Here is a 25764-nt window from a genome sequence, read left to right on the forward strand (position 1 = left end):
CAATCTCTTTATTCCATTCATCATTCTTGTCTTCCTTCTTTGAACTTAATCTAATTTGTCTTAATTTCTTGACATGGAAGTTTCCAGAGTAAAATATTCCAGGTGGATTCATGTCAAAATCCTGTAGAGTATTATCTATCTCTTTGTATTAACTGAATTCAGCCATAAATGTTCAGATTTCATTCTTACAGCTCCTTATGCATACTTCTATCTGACCATATCACATAAGAAGTGACCATCTATGAGTTTATTGCACCAGATTGTGAGCTCTGAAAAGGCAGAGTGTTTGCACTCATCCATTTGAAATATTTTGAATTGTATGTTATGTGTCTGTGACAATTTCTGCTATAATATGTATTGTTATTACTTTTGGTAGGAAAAATGTCTATATTAAAATTTTCAAACACCTGAATATTAATATTAGTATGTTTAGACCATTACAATTGCTGTGTTGGGGCACCTGGGTGGCTCAGTTTGTTGATCATCCGACTTCGGCTCAGGTCATGATCTCACAGTTTGTGAGTTCAAGCCCCACGTTGGGCCCTGTGCTGACAGTGCCCGGCCTGCTTCAGATACTGTCTCCCTCTCTCTGCCTCTCCCCCACTCGTGTGCATGCTTTCTCTCTCTCACTCTCTCAAAAATAAATAAACATTAAAAAATAAAACAATTGCTGTGTTGGGTTAGCCTTTTCTACCAACAATTTTTTTTTATGTTTAATTACTTTTTGAGAGAGAGAACAAGCTGGGGAGGGGCAGACAGAGAGGGAGAGAGAGAGAGAATCCCAATCAGGCTCAGCAATCTCAGCACAGAGCCCAATGGGGCTTGAACCCACGAATGGTGAGATCACGACATGAGCTAAAATCGAGAGTTGGTCACTTAACCAACTGAACCACCCAGGCATCCTGAGACTTTTCTGCCAATAAATTGATATCTATTCTAGATCCACCTTTTTTTTTTTTTTTTTGCTCTTGCTTTGTGATAATGGAGCTAGATTCTATAAACATCGCCCATTTGTCCGTTGGCACTATGTTAGGGTTTGTCAGAGGGCACTGGAGGAAAACCACAAGGCAAAGAAGAGGAAGCAGCTTCTTTTCCAGGTTGCCATAGGCTTTTCTCCTTGCTCATCTGGCACTGCTGTCGGCAGCATGTGGGAGAGCCAGTGATGCTCACTGGCACCCCAGCAGGAGGGTGCCTACCCATTATCCCAGGCCACCAACACCCCAACTGATTTCTCTGTCATACAGTAGGCTGCAGTCACACCATCTCTTATGGGGGGTGAATCTCAGCCTCAGAGAGAGAGGCTCTTCAAATTTCTTCCTTCTTTGGATACTCTCCCTCAGATTGTAATATAATCTGTACAAGAAGACTAGTGGGCATTAACTAAAGAGTAGTGTATTTAAAAAACTAGATAATAATTCCACTGGACTCTTACTTTTTAGACATCTCTGGAAATAGTTTAGCATATTTCAATAAAGTTTCATAAGGATATTAACCAACTGGAATGCATACAAATGAAAGAAATTAGGATGGCAATAAGTCTCAAAAAATGACTCTGTATGAAAACGGTTGAATTAAATAAGGATGTTTGGTCTAGAGAAGAAAACCTTTGGGAAAGAAGGCAGCTATTTAATTATTTGAAAGGTTGTCTAGTGACAGAGGCATTGAATTTATTCATTGTGGGTCCAGAAGGCAAAATAAGTCTTAAAGGGTAGTAATTATAAGGAACATTGTTACTGCTAAATATAACAAAGAAATAGAATAATGAGTTCCGAATATCTTGAGTGTCTAGTAGTTTTGGCAAGAAAATAGAATCATAAAAAGAAAAATACCATGACAAAACACTGTATGATCTAGTATAACAGTGTAACAGATACATGTGCTTCAAGAAGAGCCTGAAAATCATTTGTTAGGGATTTTGTAGAGAAGAGAATCGAGAAGAGAATCGATGCATTACATAGTTCTGGGATATCTTCCAAGTTGAAATTTCATGATTTTATTAAATCAAATTACTTTGTTAAAATGTAACATTTAACTATTCACCTACAAGTCTTTGGAAACATGGTGACAGAAACAAGATTTTCTGCTTAGCACCAGTTCCAGTCTCTTTGACTTTTCTCAGTCAAACTTATGCAGAATTAAAGAAATCAAAATTGAACTTTCATATTATCTAGAAATAAATAAAAAGAACGTTTCTTCCAAAACCTATGGGACACACTAAAAACTACACTCAGAAAAATATATACCTTAAACGTGTTCATTATTACAGACTAAACATGAAAAAGAAGAGAATTCAGTCTTAATCTTACTGGAGAAACAGCAACATGATAAGCCAAAGTAAACTAGGGAGAGGAAACTAATATCGGACTCAAGTCTGAAAATCTATCAGCATAATGGCACAAAAACAAATGAAAGGAGGAAAATATGATTTTCATCAGTAGATGCTAAAGAGGTATCTGATAAAGTTCAGAGGCATTCCTTACAATATACTCTAAGTAAAACAGTCCAAAAGAAAACTACATACATATGTGCCCCAAACAAGAAGGAATACTGAATGATTCTTCCATTCCTTATTGACTTGGTTTATACTCTGTCAATAACTACCCTCATGGGTACCATCATTTATAAACATAGCTTATTGTTGCAGTCTGTATTCTACTTTCACTGAATTGCCAGTTTTTATCCCTAAATTACACATTTGTAGAAGGGAGCATCTCCTTCATAATTACTATTCTTCAAGTTTTTTTTTTTTTATATATACTATTCTCGGCTCTAGATAAACTTTAGAAACATTGTCAGTTCTTCCCCACCTCTGTCATTTTTTTCCTAGTCTTTCTTGGCAAATCATTTTGTCCCTTCATGAAGTTTTCAGTTAAAGAACATGACTAAATGGTGGTTAAACATATATTTATAAATTAAGTTGATCCTTCTGATGCTGGTGTCCAGAATCAAAGCAAAGTTAGTAGCTATCTTTATAAAATTCTGTCTGGGTTTGGTGCATGGTAAGACATATTATCTCTTGATGTCTTTCTGTTACCTTCACAAATAAAAGATGACATAGCTGAAGACAGAATTCTTGTTACAATCTTTTCCCTCAAAAATATCTGTTATTGACTTCCTAGTATAACATCACAGAGAAAACTGAGTCCAACTTTAGTTTTTCTCTTAAAGTTAGCTTTTTTTTTGGGGGGGGATGGATACCAATAGCTTTGTTTACATTTCAAATTGTAAAAACCTCATTTATAAAATCAATAATTATATTTTATCTTTCATTGCTTACTCTTTCGTCCTCTGTAATATTATTTTCTGTGACAATATCTATTATTTCCAGATTAAACTCTATGAACTTACATCCATTTCTTTTTCCTTGTTCTCATTTTGCCACTTTCCTCTATTTTACTCAGGAAATATTTATCATCTTTTTCCCTAATATCACTTATTGGCTCCCCCCCCCCCCAAGTGGGGTATCAAATGTGCCATTTACTTCTTCCTATGAGGCATTGTATCGAATCTGGAGTTCAGTTAAAGATCATCTGATATTTTCTAGATTAGTCTCTTCTTACCACCTATGAATATTCTTTAGAGGCACTTTCATTCTGAGCCTTATTGAGCTAAATTAACAGGCATTTTCTTTAATATTCTTCAGTTCTTAAATCTTTTGTTTTCATTTTTAAATTGAGATTAAATTGGTGTATAACATTGTATTAGTTTTAGGTGTACAGCACAATGATTTGATATATTGCAAAATGATTACCAAAATAAGTTTAGTTCACATCCATCACCACACATAATTACAAAATTGTTTTTCTTTGTGTTGAGAACTTTTAAGATCTTCTCTCTTAACAACTTTCAAATATACAACACAGTAAAATTAACTATAATCACTTATGTTGCCAGGACTTACTTCTCTTATACCCAGAAGTGTGTGTATTTCAACCACATATTCATTTTGAACAGAATTAAATCTTACTCAGAGGCATGAGGTCCCTTTGAGACCTCACAATATTGCTGGGCTTACTTGTAGTGAGGAATTTTTTCATAAGCTGCCTGGCTTTTTTTTTCTCATTAGTTCTTTTCTAAGTCAATATTCAGTGTTTACATTATTATGACTACGTAAATATTATTTACAGTTGAGCAAATGTGATTACATTTCCTTCTTGTACAAATTGTTTACTTGGCCTTTGTGATGGCCTCATTTTTTATCCTTCCTGGAGTTCTCCATTGTCCTGCCGTAACCCGGACGGGTCCCCTCTGGGTCTGCTACAAAGCTACAATCTTGGTACTTTTCTTCACCAGCCGCTGGGACCTTTTTCTTTTTTGCGTTAGATGTTTTTTTTTGGTTTTGTTTGTTTTTTGTTTTTGTTTTTTGGTTCATCAATGATTCTGGTGGAATGAGCATGAGTAAATTTCTTAGAAAGGATCTGCTAATCCTTTGATTTCTGAAAATACAGTTGATTCTCATTATTCACGGATTCTGTATTTGTGAATCTGCAACGATTACTTATAGCCCTCAGATCAATACTTGTGTGCTTTTGTGGTCATTAACAGACATACCCAGAGTGGCAAAAAGTTTGAGTTCCGAGGCAGCACACAAAGTTTCTTTGTTCAGATCTGACACTGCGGATAAGTGTACTTTTGTGGTCTACTTATGCCACACTGTTTGCACTTTTGTGCTTTTAATTGGTGATTTTCCTGTCTGCAATGGCTCCTAAATAGTATGCCAAAGTGCTGCTTAGTGTTCCTAACCACAAAAGGCTGTGATGTGCCCTAGGGAGAAAATATGTGTGTCAAACAAGCTTGCTTTAGGCAAGAATTACAGTGCGGTTGGCCATGAGTTCAATGTTAATGAATCAATGATATGTAGGACATAAGCTATCTTTAAACAGAAACACACACAAAGCAAGGTTATGTATTAATTGGTTAACGAAAATGTTGTGACCAGAGGCTCACGGGAACCTAATCCTCTATTTCCCTTAGGAGTAATGGTTCAGTATTTGCTGATACAGTGGTTGGAGTGACTTTATAGAACCGAACTACCACAAAAATACAAGAGTCAAATGGATCTTTTCCTTATCTTTCTTTATGCTTGATTGACAAAGTGTTTGGTAGGAGTGACAGTCTGGATCTTCGGGTTGGATATCACTTGCAGAATTTTGAGGGCGTTACTTCGTTGTCTGTCATTTCCTAATGTTGAGAAATTTGATGTCATTTTGATTGTGAGTCTTTGTATGTGACTTTTATTCCTCTACTTGAAAGTTTAAGGTCTTCTCATCTATAGTAATTAAACTGCCTTAGTCTGGATCATCTGTCATTCTCTGTGTTAAAAATATTTCCTTTGAAAACTCCTGTGTTTCAGTTTTAGGACATTTTCTTGCATTAATTATTTGATAATGTCCTATTTTCTCATTGTGAAACAATTACTACTAGATATTGCTCTCTGAGAGTAAGCCTCTAATCATTTTTAAATCTTTACCATTTTCCAGCGCTTTGCCTTTGTGATCTTTTAAGTTTATATTCCAAACTTTCATTGAACTTTTCATTTCTGCTATGTTTTTAATTTTTAGGAAATTTTTGTTTTGTTTTGAGATTTTTTTGGTTTGTTTACTTTAGTTTAGTTTATACTCCTTATACTCCCTGTATTTTATACTCCTTATATTTCCTTTACTTTTGTGGAATTCTGATTTTCTCTGGGGTTTTCTTCCTGTCACGTTAGAGTATTTTCTCAAATATCCGGTGATCTTCAGATCATAATTCAGAGCATGGCACCAAAACCCTGGCTGGATGTTGGATGTGTGTGTGTGTGTGTGTGTGTGTGTGTGTGTGTGCATACATATGCAGGACTTGCTGACTGGAGTGTCTCATTGCGGTGTGATGGGGCAGGATCCTAGGGTTTACTGGGATTGTAAAATGTCAGTATTACCAGATCTTCTGAGATGGCCAGTTTTCTCAGAGAGGATAAACTGCTAAGTCTTAATTAAAGAGAAATCTCATCCAGGTCTAATGTTGAAAAATAATGGCACTTTAAGGTTGCCCTAATTTTTCCATAGGCCATTAAGATGGTGGCAGGATTCCCCACCCCACCCCCTGCTCCCAACTGTGAAGCTAGAGCATGGGTTGGAGTGTTAGGAATTAATGTGATTTCTGGCACTCAGCAAACATTTCACATATATTAATTTTCTTCCTCATGGTAGAATATCTTGCAAAGCAAAGGGAGTCACCAAAGACCAGACAGGAGAACATAAACTCCTCTTTGAATGCATACATTTTTTACATGAAGAAAATGAAAGAGAAGCAGATGGGAGGAGAAGAGGGGAGGAAGAGAAGGGTGAGGAGGTGAGAGAAGGATAATGGGAGGAGAGAGAGGAAAAAAGAGGGAAAGGAAGAGGAGGAGAGCGAGGAGGAAAGAAAAGAATAGCGAGAAGGAAGGAGGGGAAAGGAGGCAGGAGAGGGGGAAAAGGGGTGAGGGGAGCTGAAGAAAGGTTGAGCACAGGGCTTCTCAGTCTCCCGTGATGTGGTTACTGGTTAATTTGCCAGTTATGTCATTCAGTGTCTCTTCTAAGATACCCTTGGTGCAGCCAAATGGCACTCCTAGTTATCTCCAGGATAGAAACTAAGCCTGCCTGTGTCCCATCACGACTTTTTGTTTATAACCTGTGTTTCAAGAATTATCAAGTAATCCCTCACACCACAAAGATATGCTTATTTTTATTTTTTTCTCCTATAGCAGATTAGAGTTGCCAAGAAATGCCTTGTATTATAGATACAAGCTTCTTTGTGTTTATACACTTCATGAGATGACAAGGTCCTTAAAGGCAAAGACAGTCTTATCCAAAACTTCTCAATTACTGTAGTGAAGGACCAGCTTTTTATTTTAAAAATTTCCCATCCATCACAGACTGATAATTTTATAAAACACAAAATCATACACTTAGATGTCAAAGCAGGATAAAAATGCTATAAAATGTTCTAAATGCTTTCTCTTCCTTTTTGTATTTTACTAGTCACACTGGTTAAAATCAGTTCATGGATTGGCACTGTTTTACTGAATCCACTATCTTGCTTTGATCCTGGAAATATGATTTGAGAAGAATTTTGTACAGAATAAATTAAATCACATCCAAATGTAATTAAATTGATATTCAGAAATAAAGATAAAGATCCTGGATTTGATTAGAATGAAATGGCATCATAATATCCACTTCTTGTTTTTAACTCTTGGTTTGTAGTTTGAAGGTTTAAATGTTAAGCAGTTAGCAATGTTCTCAAAAACAATGCAAATTGCAGAAGTTTTTCAATCTACTCGACATTTAAGTCTAAATAATTTGGGGCCACCCTTCGTCTGTCATTGTCAAAAGTAAAGTTTCACCTTACTAAATTTTCCAGCAATGATAAGTTGGTGTTGCGATCTTTGTAGTATGGAAGAAAGCTCAATATTCAATCATACTAATAGGAAACTATTTCTGTCTAGTAGTCTGGTTTTAAAACAGAGTCTGACATTGTTATTACATAGTATTTCACACATACACTCACAGTGGTCTTCACATAATGAATTTGCACTTAATGAAATTAGACAGCTATTCATTGAACAAAGGGCAGCAATGCTATCAAATTATTTCTTGTGAACTTCAAACTAACAATTGGTAACTGAAGCACATAGGAATGAATGTTTGGATTTATTGGGAAGCCCCCTAATCTCTGACTCGGTGGTCTGACATGGGAATCTGGAGTGCTCAGCATGCCAGGGGTCTACTGAGATTCATTTTGGTCATCAAAGGCCCAAGATTAAGGAACACATTTTTAAAATCACTTCTTTAGGGAGCCTCACTTTTTAAAAGGCTTTCAAGATTTTTAGTATCCGATAGGACTGTAATATACACTTCACTGAAATACCACTAGCACGATAAGATAATTTAACTGAGATCTGGGAGAAATATCTCATCAAGTGTTTCATCTTTTTTATGCTTTTCATTGAAGCTAAGAGGAAGCGATAGTCCAGGGTTGTCTACTGTTGAATTAAACCAGAGGCACTGTTATGTTATTTTGAAGTTGAATGTGGCCTGCAGGTTCTAATGGTTAAGTTCTGAATGTGGTCTAATGAAAATTTCACCAGAGAAATAATGTTTCTAAAGACATGAAACATTGGGGGTTGATTTTTCATTTTAATATCTACCTTAGTTGGCATCCCAAAATAAAGTTGTTTAATACATTTTTTTTTGCCCTGATTAGCTTCTAAAGTGTAAGCGATGCCTGGCTCTTGCTAATATTTGGCAGCTATCGATTTTACTGTGATAACTGATTTGTTCTGCAGAGTTAAGTAGGGAATCTTTTGAATCAGAAGTATTCTGCACTTTGAAAATGTCATTAAAAGTGTTGAAAAGGTCACATTTTGAGATTGATGAAATACAGATCAGTCATTCTTGGCTGGATGAACAGAATTTAATTGGGAAGCGAGGCTTTAAAACTTTTGCCAGCAGTTTCAGAATGCAAGTCTGAGATTCACACTGCCTCTGGAAGGAATAAATAACTCTTTATGTACATGATTATTTTCCTGAATAATTAAAGCTATTGTGTGGATGTTCATGATGATTCAAATGAACGTGAAACCCAGAAGAGAGAATGAAGCACCAGTGTGCATGAAATTGACCGCTCTTTAAGCAAAAGCCCCAGCCTGGACTCCATTTTAAAATGGCTACCAATGTGCTTTGTGTCTTTATGGAGATTACATCACATCTCTGTGTCTTAGTTTTCCAGTATTAAAATAATTACAACATCTATTTTCTTTATATGAGAATCAGTATAGATGTATTGAACAATAGGAAATAAAGGCTAATCAATAATTTGGACCCTTGAGGAAGGGGTCCAGGAAATTATTTAGGTAAGCAAGTATAATTCCACTGGAAAGCTCATTTCAGGTACCTTTATGGAGTTAAAAATAAGAAAAATTAATTAGCTTTCTTTCCTTGGATGTGGGTTGACTTTAATTTAATGAAATCAACACTTCATTTATTTTGAATATTTATTTCTTCTGAGTATTTTCAGGACAGATTTAAAAAGTATATGAAACTAAGATCTTATTTCCAATTGAATCAATAGCACTATCTTCATGTAGTGTTTCTAAATATGAAACCTAAGTAATCCAAGCCATAATTTATATTTTATTCATATCTGTATCCAATAAATTTATCTTTCATTGGTCAAACTATCTGCTTACCCTTTCCAATGTAGCCTGACACTTTAAAAACTCATGTTCCTCAAAGACAGTGCTGGTGGTAATAAGGAAATGGTAGTAATTGTGTAAGTTAATATACTTGTCAAAGCTCTGATTGTTTTAAATTTGATTCCATGATATCATTTAAGATTACTTATTCTCATGAGTAAGATTTTATGTATGACAAGTTCAGTTATTTATTTTCTTATGTATGGGTATTTGATGTCTACAAATTCGTTTGGCTACTTTAAAATTGTATGAAATGAAGTGATCATAAATCCTTTGTAGACTTTAAAGGACTTCTCATTAGACTTGCCTTTTTAATGTAATTATAGGGTGAGGATTACTATGACTAAGAGCTTAGAGGATACAGTAAGATTATTTAGCCAATATTACTTACGTTACAATTTTAACAGCATTTTTATCTTAAATGGACATCTAGCCTTTATGATATCAGATTTGTTATTGGGTTGAGTGGATTTAATGACTGAACAGGTGTTTCTCCTGTCTGTCTGTCTGTCTGTCTCTCTCTCACACACACACCAAATGACAGATTGACTTTTAAATACCTTAATTTATTATGATCAAATATCTCATCCAAATTCTAGGGTGGGGCGAGGTTACCTGAGATATATAATGATACCAATTCTCAAAGTAAAACTGATATGAACTGTGACATTTGGCTTAATGTGACACTTTATTATATGGATGAATTAGACACTAGTGGAAGTGCTGATAACACTCTTTTGAAATATCATCAGCTATAAAGTCCTGCACCACTGCTTTCTTTATAAGCAGAACTTAAATAAATCTATTTAATGATCCTATGTATTTTTTTCCCTCTAAGTAACACTATACTCCTGCCTGCTATAATCTGCAATTACTTTCTTTTCCCTGAGGAGAACATTTCACTGAAGAAATAAAAGTCGTTTCAGTCACCATGAGTCTCTCTGCTTCCTAAGACATTTTCAAATGGTAAGGAATGAGGAAGACTCTTTTTGATGACTCTACTCTATTTTATCATTGGAGAGTAATGAATTCTTGCTCCTTAAAAATGTGTCCTGGAGCCCATGCATTCAAGACACCACTGTCAGGATATATACATACATGACCGATGACCCAATTTATTGGTGATACTGTACCTGTCATCACAGTGCAGTTTAAATGATTTTGACATGTACAGAAGAGTGGCATTGACAGGTGCAGAAATAAATAATGGGTTTAAGCTTTCAAATGTTTTTACAGCATTTCCCTGAGTGGCAGGTTGATAAATTAAAATTACAGTTGTAGCATCAGGCCTGAGAGCACAAGGCTTTAGATTACAAAAATAGCGCCGTGGAAACTTTGTGTACTCTCCAGAGAAGCAGCCTGGAGGGCCTAGGGAAAAAATGAAACAAGAGCACTTGCTAAAGGAATCATTAATTTTGCGGTAGCACTGTCTGAGTCTAAACAAATAAAAAAAACAAGATTTTTAGAAGAGGAAAATTGGCTTTATCCCCTTATCCCTTTTTCCCTGGAGACTCACAGAAAATTGAAACCACACTATCAAAAGATAGGCATTGAGTCGGCCATTCGTGGTTTCAGGATGTCAGATGGGTGTATTTTGAGCTTCGGGACAGATTCTTGTTAACCTTCCCTTAGTTTTGACGCTCCACCTGGACTTTAGCCTATCATACTGTCACCATGATCCCACAAAGTTCAGCTGAGAAACCCCTAAGACATCACTCCATCACTCACTGACTCTAATACTCTCAAAAATGTTATTTTCATCAGGCATTTCTGTTCCATTATTTTTTTGTTGTACACATCTTATTCAACGAAAATTGTATATATTTAAGGTGTACAACATGACATCTTGATATACATACACACTGTGAAATGATTACCATAATGAAGCTGATGAACATATCCATAACATCACATAGTTCTTTCTTTGTGTGATGAGAACACTTCAGACCTACCTTTTTTTTATAGTGAATTTCAAGTATACAATATAGTGTTATTAACTAAAGTCATCGTGTTCTAATTCCTATTCATTCTATATACCTGAAAACTCTGCCTCCCTAATTGTCCTATCCCCTGGCAACCATCATTCTACTCCCTGTTTCTGAGTTCAGTTACTTTAGTTTCCACCTATAAGTGAGATCATGCAGTATTTGTCTTTCTATGTCTGGCATCTGTAATGTCCTTCAGGTTATTCCACACTGTTGCAAATGGCAGAATTTCCTTCTTTTTAAAGGCTGGATAACATTCTATTATGCAGAATTATGTAATATTTCATAAATATTTTCTCTATCCATTTATCTGTTAATGGACACTTGGATGTTTCTATGTCTTGGCTATTGTAAATAATGCTACTATGAATATGGGGGATGCAGATATCTTTTCAAGTTAGTGTTTTCACTTCCTTTGGATAAATAGAAATGGAGCTGCTGAATCATAGGGTAGTCTTATTTTTATTTTTGGAGGAACCTCCACACTGTTCTCTGTAGTGGCTGCACCAATTTACTTTCCCCCAACAGTGCACAAGGATTCCCTTTTCTCCAGGTTTTCACCAGCACTGGTAATCTTTTGTCTTTTTGATAAGGGTCCTCCTAACAGGCGTGAGGTGATTTCATTCTGCTCAAGTCACGAATGAGTCTTTTCAAGTCACGCCTGAACTACTACAACAGCTTTCTAGATGGCTCTACTATGAACTTTGGGAAACATCACTCTTTGGTTAAAAACAAAACAGACAAGCAAACATCCAATGATTCCGTTGACTCCACAGAATGAAAGGATACTCATCCTCTTCCCTCTCTCAATATTCTAGGCAATTTTTAACCTGACCTTGAGGATTAACTCAGGTCCTGCTTTTTGGCTAGAAAAATTTCCTGATAATCTGGCCATTTCTTCCAACTTCTCAGTTTTTATTTTTATTAATTTTTTTAAGGTTTATTTTATTTTTGTGAGAAAGAGAAAGACAGAGCACAAGTGGGGAAGGGTCAGAGAGAGAGGCAGACACAGAATCTGAAGCAGGCTCCAGGCTCTGAGCTGTCAGCACAGAGCCCAACATGAGGCTCGAACTCACAAACCAGGAGATCATGACCTGAGCCGAAGTCGGCGCTTAACCAACTGAGCCACGCAGGTGCCCCCAACCTCTCAGTTCTTAAGATTAACTCTTAATTCCTAAATGATTGGTGAACACCAATTACTTTACAGCAGTCATATAATTTTGTTTTGTGTTTTCATGCTTTACTGAAACCATACCTAAACTGGTGTTGCTTTCCTTTTTTCATGTTCCTCTCATTAAAGTTTTTAGTATTGTGAATGACATTTTCTATAAATCTAAGTACCCTCTGGAACTGTCTCCCTGTCTTCATGCTATTTTACTTTTTCTTGTCTATCTTCCTCAAAGATCTTCTGAGTATGGCAGTCCTTCATTTCTGTGCCGATTTCAGTCTCTTGTGAATTTCTATTCCCAGAATTCAACTGCATTACTAGGAACTGAATATTCAGGCTTTGGGGATTCAATTAGTTAACATTTCTATCATTCAGTGGAACTTAACTCCTTTAGGAAAAAAAAACTATTAATATAATTTTTTGTTGCACAGGATAGTGAAATAGTAATAGGTTATTTATTTTGCTGTTTACTAGGTGTCAGACACTGCTAAGCACTTTGCAATATTATTTCATTCAAGACAGTCCTAAGAGTTAGTGGAGAAGAGCTAAACAGATTGCCCAAGGTACCTAGCTGGGAAGTAACAGAATGCAATTCAAACCAAGGAAATCAAATTACAGAATTTAAGGCTCTTAAAATAGGTCGCGAACAGTACATCAATGTATAGCATCTATTAGTAAATGTAAGGTGTCATACAAAACCCGGAAAAAAGTAAAATAGTGTAAATATTGGACCTAATAAGGGTGTCAAGATTTAATAATGTCTTCATAACAACAGCAGAAGTATACTGAAGATCCAAATTCAGTTCCAAGACTGGAAATAAAAGAGGGAAAATATCCCCCAAGAAAAACTATTAAAAAATATAGATGCTAGCAATTATGTGAGGATCAATTTTTGCTGTCTTGGCACTGTTCGCTTCCTCTTGTTTGGATTTAGTAGAATGGGAACACTCCATCTCAGGGCACACAGGAGACTGAGGATTGACTGGATCATGATTTGTTCACTCATTGAATAGAGAAAAATATGAGAATTTTATTATTTTTACCTTTGATGTGTTTTGAATGTCTCTCAGAGAAGCTTGAGAAGTAAAAATTCTGAGCTTTATCAATATCATTTTTTAAAATTATTCTGAGTTATTTAAATTATGCTAATAGAGTGAAAAGATTCTGAATTTTTTAAAATATTTTTTTACATATTTATTTATTTTAGAGACAGAGAGAGAGACAGAGTGTGAGCAGGCAAGGAGCAGAGAGAGAGGGAGACACAGAATCTGAAGCAAGCTCGAGGCTCTGATCTGTCAGCACAGAGCCCAACAGGGGGCTCGAACCCACGAACTGAGAGATCATGACCTGAGCTGAAGTCGGACACTTAACCTACTGAGCCACCCAGGTGCCCCTGAAATTTTTTTTTTTTTACCCACGCAAAACATAATTTTCCTCAATAATAAAACCACTCATGCAAAAATTCATCAGCTGAAATATTGGTATGAACAAAAATTTCAATTCCAAAATACAACTGATTCATATTAAAAGTCTTCTTTTAAAAGGTCAACTTCATGCTGAAGAGGCAAGAAGAAATAATTCACATGGAAAATTTCATTTAGTGCCTTGAGTATATTTTTAAAGTGGCTCAGTGTCTGCAAAGTGTCAACAGTCACTTGTGCTTGAAGAGAACTCATGCATTGTCTTGACACGCCCTTTTACACTGTGAATCTTAAACGTCAAATGAACAAAGCTTCCTTTCCTTTCATCTGTATTTTTCATTAAAAAGCTGTAAAATCCTTTTTCAAGGCAACTGGTTTTACACTAAGATTTATATCTTAGAATCTTAATTGAGATGATCACTCAGTTCTTGTTCCCTTTCCTAAATGCACACTTGATGCCTGTTTTCTCCCAGCTTATTTCCAAATTCAGAATGTATGTGATGCCACATAAAAGGAAACATTTGCCAGAAGAGTTTTCTTAATTGCTCTAAAATGTAACATTTTGAAGATGAGTAGAATATCAGATGCTTAGTACTCACTTGTTCAGCACTGCAAGCCTAAGCTCCACACTAAAAAACAAGTTTGCTTACCTGATTTTTTTTACTGTTGGGTGAGTGAGATGGGAGTTTTAATTTTTAAATCTATTATTTAAATTCATTTTGCTTAAAAAATAAATATATTTTATATTATATATTTATAATAAATTTATGTATGTAACATATATTACATATACAATATTTATAATGTAAAATATGAAACATTTTAATCTAATAAAAATTATTTATTAAATATTTAAATGATATTATTTAATAATTTAAAGTTTAATATATTTCCTTAGGTCTGGGACAACATCAAAATGAGCTTTTATGCATCTGAGCATAGGTAGTATGTTCTTTGTGTACCATGGAAGCTTCCATGGCATACCATCTGGTCTTTTTACACGTATCCTGGTCTGTGATGGGTGAACTCCAAGACAGTTCTAAGTTCTAGATCAATGTGCCCATCTCCACCATATGCATGGTGGACGGTCTTTCTGATGTCTCTTCTGCCTTCAAAGTCCCCAGACCCAGGCCAGAGACTCTTCATAGTGGACATGTTCCACTTTGCTAATGACCTCAGAAACACAATCTATATCACCTGCCATCTGAAGGTCACTCCGGCTAAGTCCTGGACCAGCTAAACAAAGCCTATTCCTTCATCGAGTCCTCCAACAGGTGGTCCCGAGTCGAAGGCCCTGCTGATATCTGTCGTTGTGGTAACACAGGTAGCTGTGGCCTTCTGGGCCGCGCGAGGAGGCTGTCCCACCTAGAGAGACGGCAGCACAAGGCCGCTTCCCAAAATCACAATTGCAGTCATGTGACTAAAGAAGCAGATATTACGGCGGGGCCTCTGAACCTCCTGGGAAAGGCTGGTGATCATGGTATGGAGGGGTCAGTCTCTCCTCACACCTCTGTGATGTTGGGCATAGGGCTGGCTAGGGTGGTATCCCTGACTCTGGCTACCATTGTCCTGGGTTTGCCGGGAGGTATCACACTGCTTCCTTCCCTGTGATAAGCCCTGTGTCTATTTCCCAATAAAAGAAGAAAGTGAAGGGAAAAAAAACCCAACTTTCCCAAACTGGGAAAGACTATGGGAAGTTATATTTCAAAGATTTTCTGAAAAAATTCCAGAGACTCTACATGTCTATAAGAACAATCCGTGCATTCATGTAAGAGAAGGGGTGGGAGAATGAAACCATGATGCAGACAATGGTTTCTAGGCCTGCCTCGACGGCCTTGAATCACACTGCATTTATTGGCTTCCCCTGGGTAAACAGAATCAGACTCTGGGATGAGCCTTCCTACCCGACTCTAAGCCAAAGTTTATTATTTTTTCCTGACATTATTTTATTAATAATTTACTGATGCATATGGGGGCGCCTGGGTGGCTCCGTCAGTTAAGCGTCCGACTTCGGCTCAGGTCATGATCTCGCGGTTTGTGAGTTCCAGCCCCGTGCTGGGCTCTGTGCGGACGGCTCGGAGCCTGGAGCCTGCTTCGGATTCTGTGTCTCCCTTTCTCTCTGCCCCTCCCCTGCTCGCACTCTGTCTCTCTCTGTCTCAAAAATAAATAAAACATTAAAAAAAATAATTTACTGATGCATATGAAAGAAAGCCTCTCTCATATCAATGTATAGTTGAAGGTCTGAGATCTGAGATTTCACTTAACTTCTATTCACAATTCCCTATTCTTTTTCCATAAGCAAATAATTCCTGCGTTATAACTTTCTTTGACAATTTTTTCCATTGGTATATTCAGATTGAATTTATGTTGTGACATTTAAAAGTTTTATTTCATAAATACTGCAGCACATTTATGAAAGTTTTTTCCCTAGTTTATATTAAGAACAGATGCACATTAAAAATTTATCAATATTTGGTTCCATTTAAAAAATTTAAATAACAATTACTAGTTTTCATCATTTAAATACAAAACAGTATCTGTGCTTACCTTGTTTGATAGTTTACTCCATTCACAGTTTTGTTTTGTTTTTTCCCCTCTCCATTATAAAAATTTTTTTTGTTTCCACATGTAACCCAAAGCATGACCTGTTAAAGTGGAGTTTTATTCTCTGAACTATTTCTGAGCTCTCTGATGGATTCTTTGGAGCATTATATATGAGTATACCTTCCACATGTGTAATAAAACCAAATTTTTATGAGAAATTATGTGCCAAGAACAGTGTTAAATACTTGATCTAAATTATCTTACTTAATCACCGTATCACAAATAAGGACCCAAAGCTTGGGAGTTTAAGTAATTGCCTAAACTAATACACATTGCTTGTAAGTGTCAGAGCCTATGAAAGCAAAAGCAACTTCTAGAAGACATATTAACAAGTGCTTTAAGACACTGGCAGACAATGGACAAGTATGCAATATTTAGCACTGATCTATTCATTAATATGATTTTTTTATTAAACAATTAAAATTAATGTGAGGTGTGCAGGGTCCTAGAAAAACTCACTGGTATAGACTTAAAGGTCAACTCATACCAAAGACCATATACCATGTATTATTCCTTTTGGTATGTGACTATGTTACAAGTCACAAATTTGAGTAATGGTTCTTGTATTAGACTACCTGTTGCCTAGTAGTCTCATAGTGTCCGTTATGTTCACTATCATCTTATGCTCTTACCAACAAGGTCAGAAGACAGATCCATACAAACTTTGGACAATTTTATTTAAAATAATTTTCCTGGAGAAAAATGGAGAAGTTTAGCTATGTATTGAAATATCCAGTCAGCAGAACCATTCGGGTTGCATGTTCCGTTCCACTTTAAAGACCCATCTAAGGAACAGCAGCATCATTCTTCTTAACTGCCAGGCCAATTTTCCCATTATGGGTATTTGCTGAGTTATATGTCATTCTTTCCTGGAAACTTTTTTTTCTAGGCTCTAATACAGAGTTTTAAACTCCTGATAAGTGTAATACAAAGATTACTTAGTCTGCCCTTGTAAAACAGAGGTATGAAGTAAAAAATGAATTCCATCTCAAAGTAGTTAGGAGAACAGGAAATGCTGCAGAGAAACTGCATTAAGCGAGGCATGAAGAGAAGCTATTTCAGCCCTCTTGACTTGAGGGCAGGACACATATGCATTCAAAATAAAAGATTTCTTCAGGCTTAAAGATTTTTAACAATAGGAGCTGATGATCAATGAAGGAAAGAGGCATGCTCTAATGATTTTTTTTTGGACCAGATCAACTTGACCTTTCATTTTTTCATGAAATCCTCCAATAAATGCATCTACTCCATTTTTCTCTCAGCATCTCTAACAATTATTTTGATTCTCATGATTCAAATGGGTTTCTCAAAAGCTCTTATGAGGAGGAGAAGGAGAAAAGGAACCATGTTGCTCAAGGAGTGACAGACATAGTCAAGGACGGCAAACAAAGAAAATTAATATGATCGTTTAAAAAATACACTCCCATCCCACGTTTCTGCTCATTAAGCTTGAGTATAGTGGCTGTTTATATGTGATTTTTTTCTCATCAACTATGGCATATTTCCCTTTAAACTATCACATATTCTGGCACTTTTTGATACTTTACAACATCAACCACAATGCCGAGCATGCCAAAGTCCCCTAATGAGATATTTTAATATATTAATCAAAAGATCATTTGGTAGATCAATAAAAACAATTGGCTGATTCTTAACTAGCAAATTGCCTGGAAATAGTACATGTATATTCTTGTCAACAATACATTATTATTAGAACATGTACTGCAACTCAGAATACTACCAGAGAAGGCAAGTGTTGGTCTTAAACTGTCTCATGGTTCACTGGCTTTGCCTTCAGAGAAGCACCTGATTTCTCCAATGGAAAAATAGAAGTGAAATGGGAGAAAAGGAGAGAAGACAGCACAGACTTTGAAGACAGACTTAGGAAAAAAAGGGAGAAGAAACAGTAGGGGTAGATGAAGAGAAAACAGTGCAAAAATGAGAAGACAGACTAGGAATAGTGAAACTGTGGCTCAGGGGAATTTGTGAAACCAATCTGAGTATATCTTTGCATGATGAGAATATAGAAAATTACCGTATACCTTTTTTGGCTTTTTTAGAGGATACAGAATTTCATATGCATTCATTTGCTGAATTTCTGAGGTCATAAAACAGCCTACTGAGCATTTTAGTTAAATCTTTATAAAATGTAGATAGCAGTGTTGCTGAGGATATGACCCAATGATGTGGGATGACTCTGAATATGGAATTATGTGACTGAAAACACTATCCCAGAAGCCCTTGTTAAAAATCAATTAAAGAACTAAGATTTAAAATATTTAGACATGTACTCACCCAACAGACAGGAAAGGCTCCTTTGACTCAAGTCTGTGAAAAAATATGAAACATTTACTTTAACATAGTAATTTGCTGTACACTTAAAAACTGTTTTCATATGAATCTGACAAAATTATTATATTTGTTTAGATGAAAATGTACACTTTAGCACTAATAAAAGCTACAAATAATATATCAAGATCTAATCTTGACTAATTCAAATTCGGGCTGTCTTAATGCAGAGGCTAAATAAAATGAAAAACTGGAATGGGAATGTAGCATTAAATGATACATTAAAGTAATAATACTGTTAGTCTAATTCTGATTTGCACTCTCTATATCTACTTATTTCTTTTTTTAATAGGAATTTGTAGAAGTTTTGATATATTTATTTGTGGTTGTTGTAGTAGTAAAGACATTTATAATGTATTTGGTTACATACTGGCTGAGTAATTTGTTTTTAGTAAATACTCTGTAACAAAGAAGCAGCGTGACATTCATGGTCATTTATGGGCAGGAGCAAGACTGGGGGGTGGGCTGAGGGGAAGTCAGATCAACAGATTAGAGTATTACTGCCTCCTCTGTGTCTCCTAAGAATCAGGTATTTTTGTACCTCCTAACATATTAAAAAAGAATTCTAATTCTGAAGCCTCCGATTAGCTGTGGCATCTTGAGCAAGCCACTTGAAAAGCTTTCTGGGGCTTACTTTTCTCACTATAAAATAGGCTAGTATTGTTTCCAGTTAATTTTCATATTTCACAAATTAATTGTATATTCTTTGCAAAAAGCAAATCAATCAGGAGAGTATACACTTCTAAATGTTCCCTGGTTGACAATTAAGGAGACCAGTGGTGGTTGTATATTGGCCACTTCGTTTTCATACAAGTTTCTTAACATACGATTATCTGTTAAATAAAGACATTTTTATCTGAATTCTGGTGTTTAAGATCTTTAAAGAGCCTTCGTGTTTTAAAATATTTTATTTACATGTAAATAGCTGTGGGAAAATGGTAGGAAATTTAATCCTGTAACCAACACCACACAAGCTGACTACATATTGAAGTGGACAATTGAAAGGGCTTGTCATAGAATTAGGCCAAAATACTGTACTTTTATATGAACCTACACAATGAAGGCAATAATCACTTTTTGTCTCTATTTTGTTTTATGCTTATAAAAATAGTTTATTACAAATATGCCTTGTCCCACTTAATGGGCAGAGCTGACACAGCTCCCTGCCACTTGTCATGCTGCTTTAAGTGAACAATCATAGCCCGAAGGGCCTCTTTTAGGGAACAGGCACCCTAGCAATCCCTCTGGGCAGTGGCAGGTAGGGAAGCAGAGAAAACCAATAGATGGTTCTCAGAGTTTGGATGCATACATTTATGTAGCCTTTTCATCTTCTGAATTCTGATTTTATTCACACCTCCCTGGATATTATTTGCCATGTTGTGTGTTTGTTGTTCCCATATACTTAAGATATGATCAAGCAAACAGAACTAAGGGGAAAAAGTTGAAGATAAATAATGAAATATATTTGGATATGCTTGTTTTATAAGACATGACCAGTGCTAAGTGATCAAAAGAAATTACCTGGAAGAAATGAGGGGGATTCTATGCAGTGTGATGCAGGGGACCATTTATCTATTTGTATCATCAACATCATGACAGTAATGATTTTCCATTACACTCTAATCAGCAATACTTGGTAAGTAGATAACATGTGGGTATTAAATGGGATCCCTTTAGCCAATAATTTCAGACTCACACCTGTCAGACCTTAGCGTATGTGTGTAATTTGCTTGTTTGAGGTGCTAGCCCGCAGGCTCCTAGTTCCCCATTCTGCTCCCTCAGTGTCCCCCTTGCCTCTCACTGCTCCCTGTTTCTAAGTGGCATTGAGGAATCCAGTAAAAGAAACACTTAAAATATCTGATTCCTCTCGTTTTCATCCTCCACATCTCAATGAGCAATGCACTGGCAATTTTTCCTTTATGTGACTTTCACATCCCTCTCTTCACTCTATTCCCAGGCTGGTTCTCATTATTTACCCTAGCCTAGCTGGTCTCTCCAAACGTAAATTCTTTGTTCACAGCTGCTGCGACTTCACACTGTTTCACACTAAAACCTCCTTCAGTGTCCCCACTCATATCATTTGTTTAAGGCCTGCACGGTGCTCTTTTCATTGAAGTTATCACAAACAACATGAAGAAAAGAAAGACCCACCGTTTTGCCTTTCCCTGTGCAATTACTGAAACACTGAGTCAGAATGTGTTTGAAGTAGTATTTACTTATTGATTTTCCTTTTCTTTTACTGAAGGCTTCAGACAAACGGTGGATCGGAGCATTGTAAGGACATATGTTGCCCCACCGGCACCCGTGGTTGATATGGTTAGTCTCACTAGCCGGTGAATTGTCTCCTTCTTCTTTTACTACTCTACTCACTTCAACTATTTCCTCCCAAATGTTCAATGGAAGAATTCAGGGGAAAATTCAAAATTTTCAAAGTGATACTGGATTGAGAGTTCTGACTGATGTTCTCTAAACCAGGGATTGGTGAACTCTGTTCTACAGGCCAAATCCTGCTTACCACCTGTTTTTGTTTTTTTGTTTTTGTTTTTTTTTAACATTTATTTATTTTTGAGACAGAGAGAGACAGAGCATGAACGGGGGAGGGTCAGAGAGACAAGGAGACACAGAATCTGAAACAGGCTCCAGGCTCTGAGTGGTCAGCACAGAGCCCGACGCGGGGCTCGAACTCACGAATCGCGAGATCGTGACCTGAGCCGAAGTCAGACGCTTAACTGACTGAGCCACCCAGGCTCCCCTGTTTTTGTAGAACCCACACATTAGGAATGACTTTTATGTCGTTGACACACAATGTTACATTAGTTCTAGGTGTACAACATAGTGATTCAGCATCTCTACCAGTTGGGCCATGCTCACAAGTGTGCATTTTTCTTTTCTTTTTCTTTTTTTTCTTTTTAACTTTTAAGTGTTTTTTTTATTTTTGAGAGACAGAGATAGACAGGGTGTCAGTAAGGGAGGGAGAGAGGGAGACACAGAATCTGAAGCAGGCTCCAGGCTCTGAGCTGTCAGCACAGCAGGCCTCAAACCCGCGAACTGTGAGATCATGACCTGAGCTGAAGTCAGATGTTCAACCAACTGAGCCACCCAGGTGCCCATAAGTATACATTTTTAAATGGCTGAAAAATATCAAAAAAGAATAATACTTTTTGACACATGAAAATTATATGAACTTTCAAATTCCAGAGTGCATAAATAAAGTCAACTGAGACACAGTCACGCTTATTCATTTACATATTGTTTAAGGCTGCTTTTGTGCTATAGTAGCAAGTTGAGTAGTTGTAACAGAGACTGTACGTCCACAATTTGAAAATATTTACTCTATGGCCTTTATAGAAAAGGTATGCCAACCAGGGTGCCTGGGTGGCTCAGTCGGTAAGCGTCCGACTTCGGTTCAGGTCATGATCTCCCGGTCAGTGAATCGAGCCCTTCGTCGGGCTGTGTGCTGACAGCTCAAAGCCCGGAGCCTGCTTTGGATTCTGTGTCCCCTCTCTCTCTGCCCCTCCCCCACTCACACTCTGAGAGAGAGAGAGCTCTCAAAAATAAATAAAAACATTAAAAAAAAAAAAAGAAAAGTTTTGCCAACCTATAACTATATTGCTGAAAGAAACTGGAAACAACCTGTCAAAATAGGCACTCTTTATTTTAATATATATCAAGATATTCTCCCAGAATTAGAAGTTCAGAAATCAGGAGACTATAGATGCTGGAGAGGATGTGGAGAAACGGGAACCCTCTTGCACTGTTGGTGGGAATGCAAATTGGTGCAGCCGCTCTGGAAAGCAGTGTGGAGGTTCCTCAGAAAATTAAAAATAGACCTACCCTATGACCCAGCAATAGCACTGCTAGGAATTTACCCAAGGGATACAGGAGTACTGATGCATAGGGGCACTTGTACCCCAATGTTCATAGCAGCACTCTCAACAATAGCCAAATTATGGAAAGAGCCTAAATGTCCATCAACTGATGAATGGATAAAGAAATTGTGGTTTATATACACGATGGAATACTATGTGGCAATGAGAAAAAATGAAATATGGCCCTTTGTAGCAACGTGGATGGAACTGGAGAGTGTAATGCTAAGTGAAATAAGCCATACAGAGAAAGACAGATACCATATGGTTTCACTCTTATGTGGATCCTGAGAAACTTAACAGGAACCCATGGGGGAGGGGAAGGAAAAAAAAAAAAGAGGTTAGAGTGGGAGAGAGCCAAAGCATAAGAGACTGTTAAAAACTGAGAACAAACTGAGGGTTGATGGGGGGTGGGAGGGAGGGGAGGGTGGGTGATGGGTATTGAGGAGGGCACCTTTTGGGATGAGCACTGGGTGTTGTATGGAAACCAATTTGTCAATAAATTTCATAAAAAAAAAAAAAAAAAGAAGTTCAGAATAATTTGAATTACCTTTCTACATCACCAAATCTCTGCACCTACTGCTGACAGATCAACTCTCCTACAATGCTATTTTCGCGTCACCATATTTCTTGACAATTTTGATACCCATAGGAAGATGCCCAAACTTTTTAGTGTGTCATTCGAAAGCTTGTGAGAAACATGCCTCACGTTAACTTTCCATGTCGCTCTTTATCACTTCTCTTCCCAACCACTTTATTCCAGGATATTTGTCTCTTTATGACTTAAACAAATCTCCTTTGATGTCTTTAAGCGTTCTTTTTCTGTACCAGAATACTAGTTTTTAATTCCTTTCCCTATGATCTATTTGCCTTATGAGTTTATCTAACTCCTTCATAAAGCTAATCCCGACACCTTCATCTTACAGGGACAGTCCTGTCACTAAGCTTCTATTACTTATTATCTCAATTACTATGACATATTCTCCAGACAATGGTCTTGGGTTAAAAGTCTAGCTTCCAGTTTCAAGATTGGTAAGAATGTTAAACTTGCAAGTCTGCTTAGAGAAGAAGCTCATCAAAGTTCTGTGTTAAACCTTCTAATGGTCCAGGGGAGGTTCTGGCTGATGCTCCACCAGCTGAGCAGAAAGGAAAGATTATTGTCCATTAGTCATTCCCAGCCACTGAAAATGAGCCCTAGGTACCTGGAGCCCCAAGCATTTTCAGTGGTGATACAGAGCAGGAAATCTGTGGGGAGCCACCATCAGGCAATCCTACGCCATGTCTCATCCTCAAAATGATGGCACACTGTAGAGGGAGGTGATAACTGGCCCACACAGAACAATGCTCTGCTTTCTAACCAACTGCTTAGTCATGGTTTCATTACATAAAGTCAACTTCCCCAGTTGAGTTAATTCAGAGATGTTTTTTTTTTTCTACATATCTTCTCATTAATTATACAGCCAACATCATAAGCAACTTACAACATATCTTGTGAAGAGTATGAGATTATGTACTTAGAGCAACTAACACAGTTCCTGGCACAGAGTAGACTGTGATGGTCATGACCATGCCAAAGATAGGTTGTTAATTCTATGAGCTGAAACTGCCTGAAAATGTGAAAAGCTCACACTTGTGATTTTAGTCCTGAAAAGTGAAAAAGAATGCAAAAGAAGGAAACTACCAGGAGAAATATCCCTTTGGAGAAAATTGTTTATCAGTGTAATCCTTAGAAACACATGATTACATTGCGATATGCCCAGAGAGAACTTTCCTGAGTTTTTTAAACAAGGTAATTGTTTTGTGAAGAAAAAGACTGGTTTTGTCTTTCCTAAGATTTACTTTTAACATGAACTGGGTAGTGAATTTAATAATACTTCATTCTAGACTGGCTAGAATTAGGAGTATAATAAGATAAACAAACTATAGCCTTTGGAAAAATAGGCACAGTAAAGAAATAAAAACAGAATGCAAAGTGAAGGTCAATATTTGGGGTTAACGGATTTATAACACTTTGTATTTAATAACAAAAAAATGTAAGCTGTATTTATTAAAGACCAGGTGTTATTAAAAATGCTTTATAAACACTGATTTATTTAAGCATCATGATATCCTCTGAGATAGATCTCATTTTACAGATGAGGAAACTGATACCCAAAGATGTTAAATGTTTTGCCTAAGGTCACACAGCTAATAGTGGCTAAGCTAGGATTTTAATTTAGGCATTCTGGCTCTAAACTTCATGTGCTCATGTCTTGCATTGTGCATTGTCTTTCATCAATTTATTTCCTTTGTTTTATTTTGCTTATATGTGCCTAACGGCATTATCACATTTCCTTTCTTTATAGTTTCTATACTCCACTGAGAAATCTTATCTGGTCTCACATGTTGTTGATATGCTGGATATTTCCAAACTTAAAAAAATTTTTTTAATGTTTATCTATTTTTGAGACAGAGAGAGACAGAGCATGAACAGGGGAGGGGCAGAGAGAGAGGGAGACACAGAATCTGAAGCAGGCTCCAGGTTCCAAGCTGTCAGCACAGAGCCAGATGCAGGGCTTGAACTCATGGACCGTGAGATCATGACCTGAGCCAAAGTCGGATGCTTAACCGACTGAGCCACCCAGGCACCCCTGATATTTCCAAACTTTTGTCTTCAGTATTACTCTATTTATCTCTCTGTATCTGTCCACCATATATCTCTAATTGTAGATGCCTTCAACTTAACATGTTCCAAACAAAATTCATTGTCTGCCTCCCTCATTCTGTTCTTCTTCATCCTTAACTCAATGGCATAATCAGCTAATCAGGTGACCAAACTAGAAAGATCATAATCTCTCTCTTCAACTCCCTTCCAATGGCATGCACTTTCAGTTGACCCTCTAGTTCTGCTGTTTCTACGCCCAAAGTCCTCTTAGTTCTTTACTTACTTCTTAATTCTTATTATTACAGTTTAAATGATCATCAACCTTTATGTGAGCTATTAGAAAAACCTCCTCATTCACCTTCCTTCTTCAGTATTCTTTGGAATAGCTATATCTACTAGCAAAATCATCTTTCTAAAATAACTATCATGCAATATGATCATGTAATTCCCCTCATTACACATCTGTGAGTGCTCCCAGGAAATGTTTTCTCATAAAGCACCATTGGTTGGTTA

General features: G+C 36.7%; 1 protein-coding gene across 3 annotated transcripts in view; it reads right to left on the reverse strand.

The window, feature by feature from the left end:
- RALYL (RALY RNA binding protein like) overlaps positions 1 to 25764 on the reverse strand; it is a 407386-nt gene that overhangs the window by 111233 nt on the left and 270389 nt on the right. For all 3 annotated transcript variants that reach the window (XM_032591937.1, XM_032591936.1, XM_030304338.1), the window contains exon 3: positions 18688 to 18720. In XM_032591937.1, the coding sequence (XP_032447828.1) occupies positions 18688 to 18720 (33 nt within the window). The remainder of the gene's footprint in view (positions 1 to 18687; positions 18721 to 25764) is intronic.

Source organism: Lynx canadensis, chromosome F2, assembly GCF_007474595.2.
Source record: "Lynx canadensis isolate LIC74 chromosome F2, mLynCan4.pri.v2, whole genome shotgun sequence".
In the NCBI taxonomy this organism is placed as follows: Eukaryota; Metazoa; Chordata; class Mammalia; order Carnivora; family Felidae; genus Lynx; species Lynx canadensis.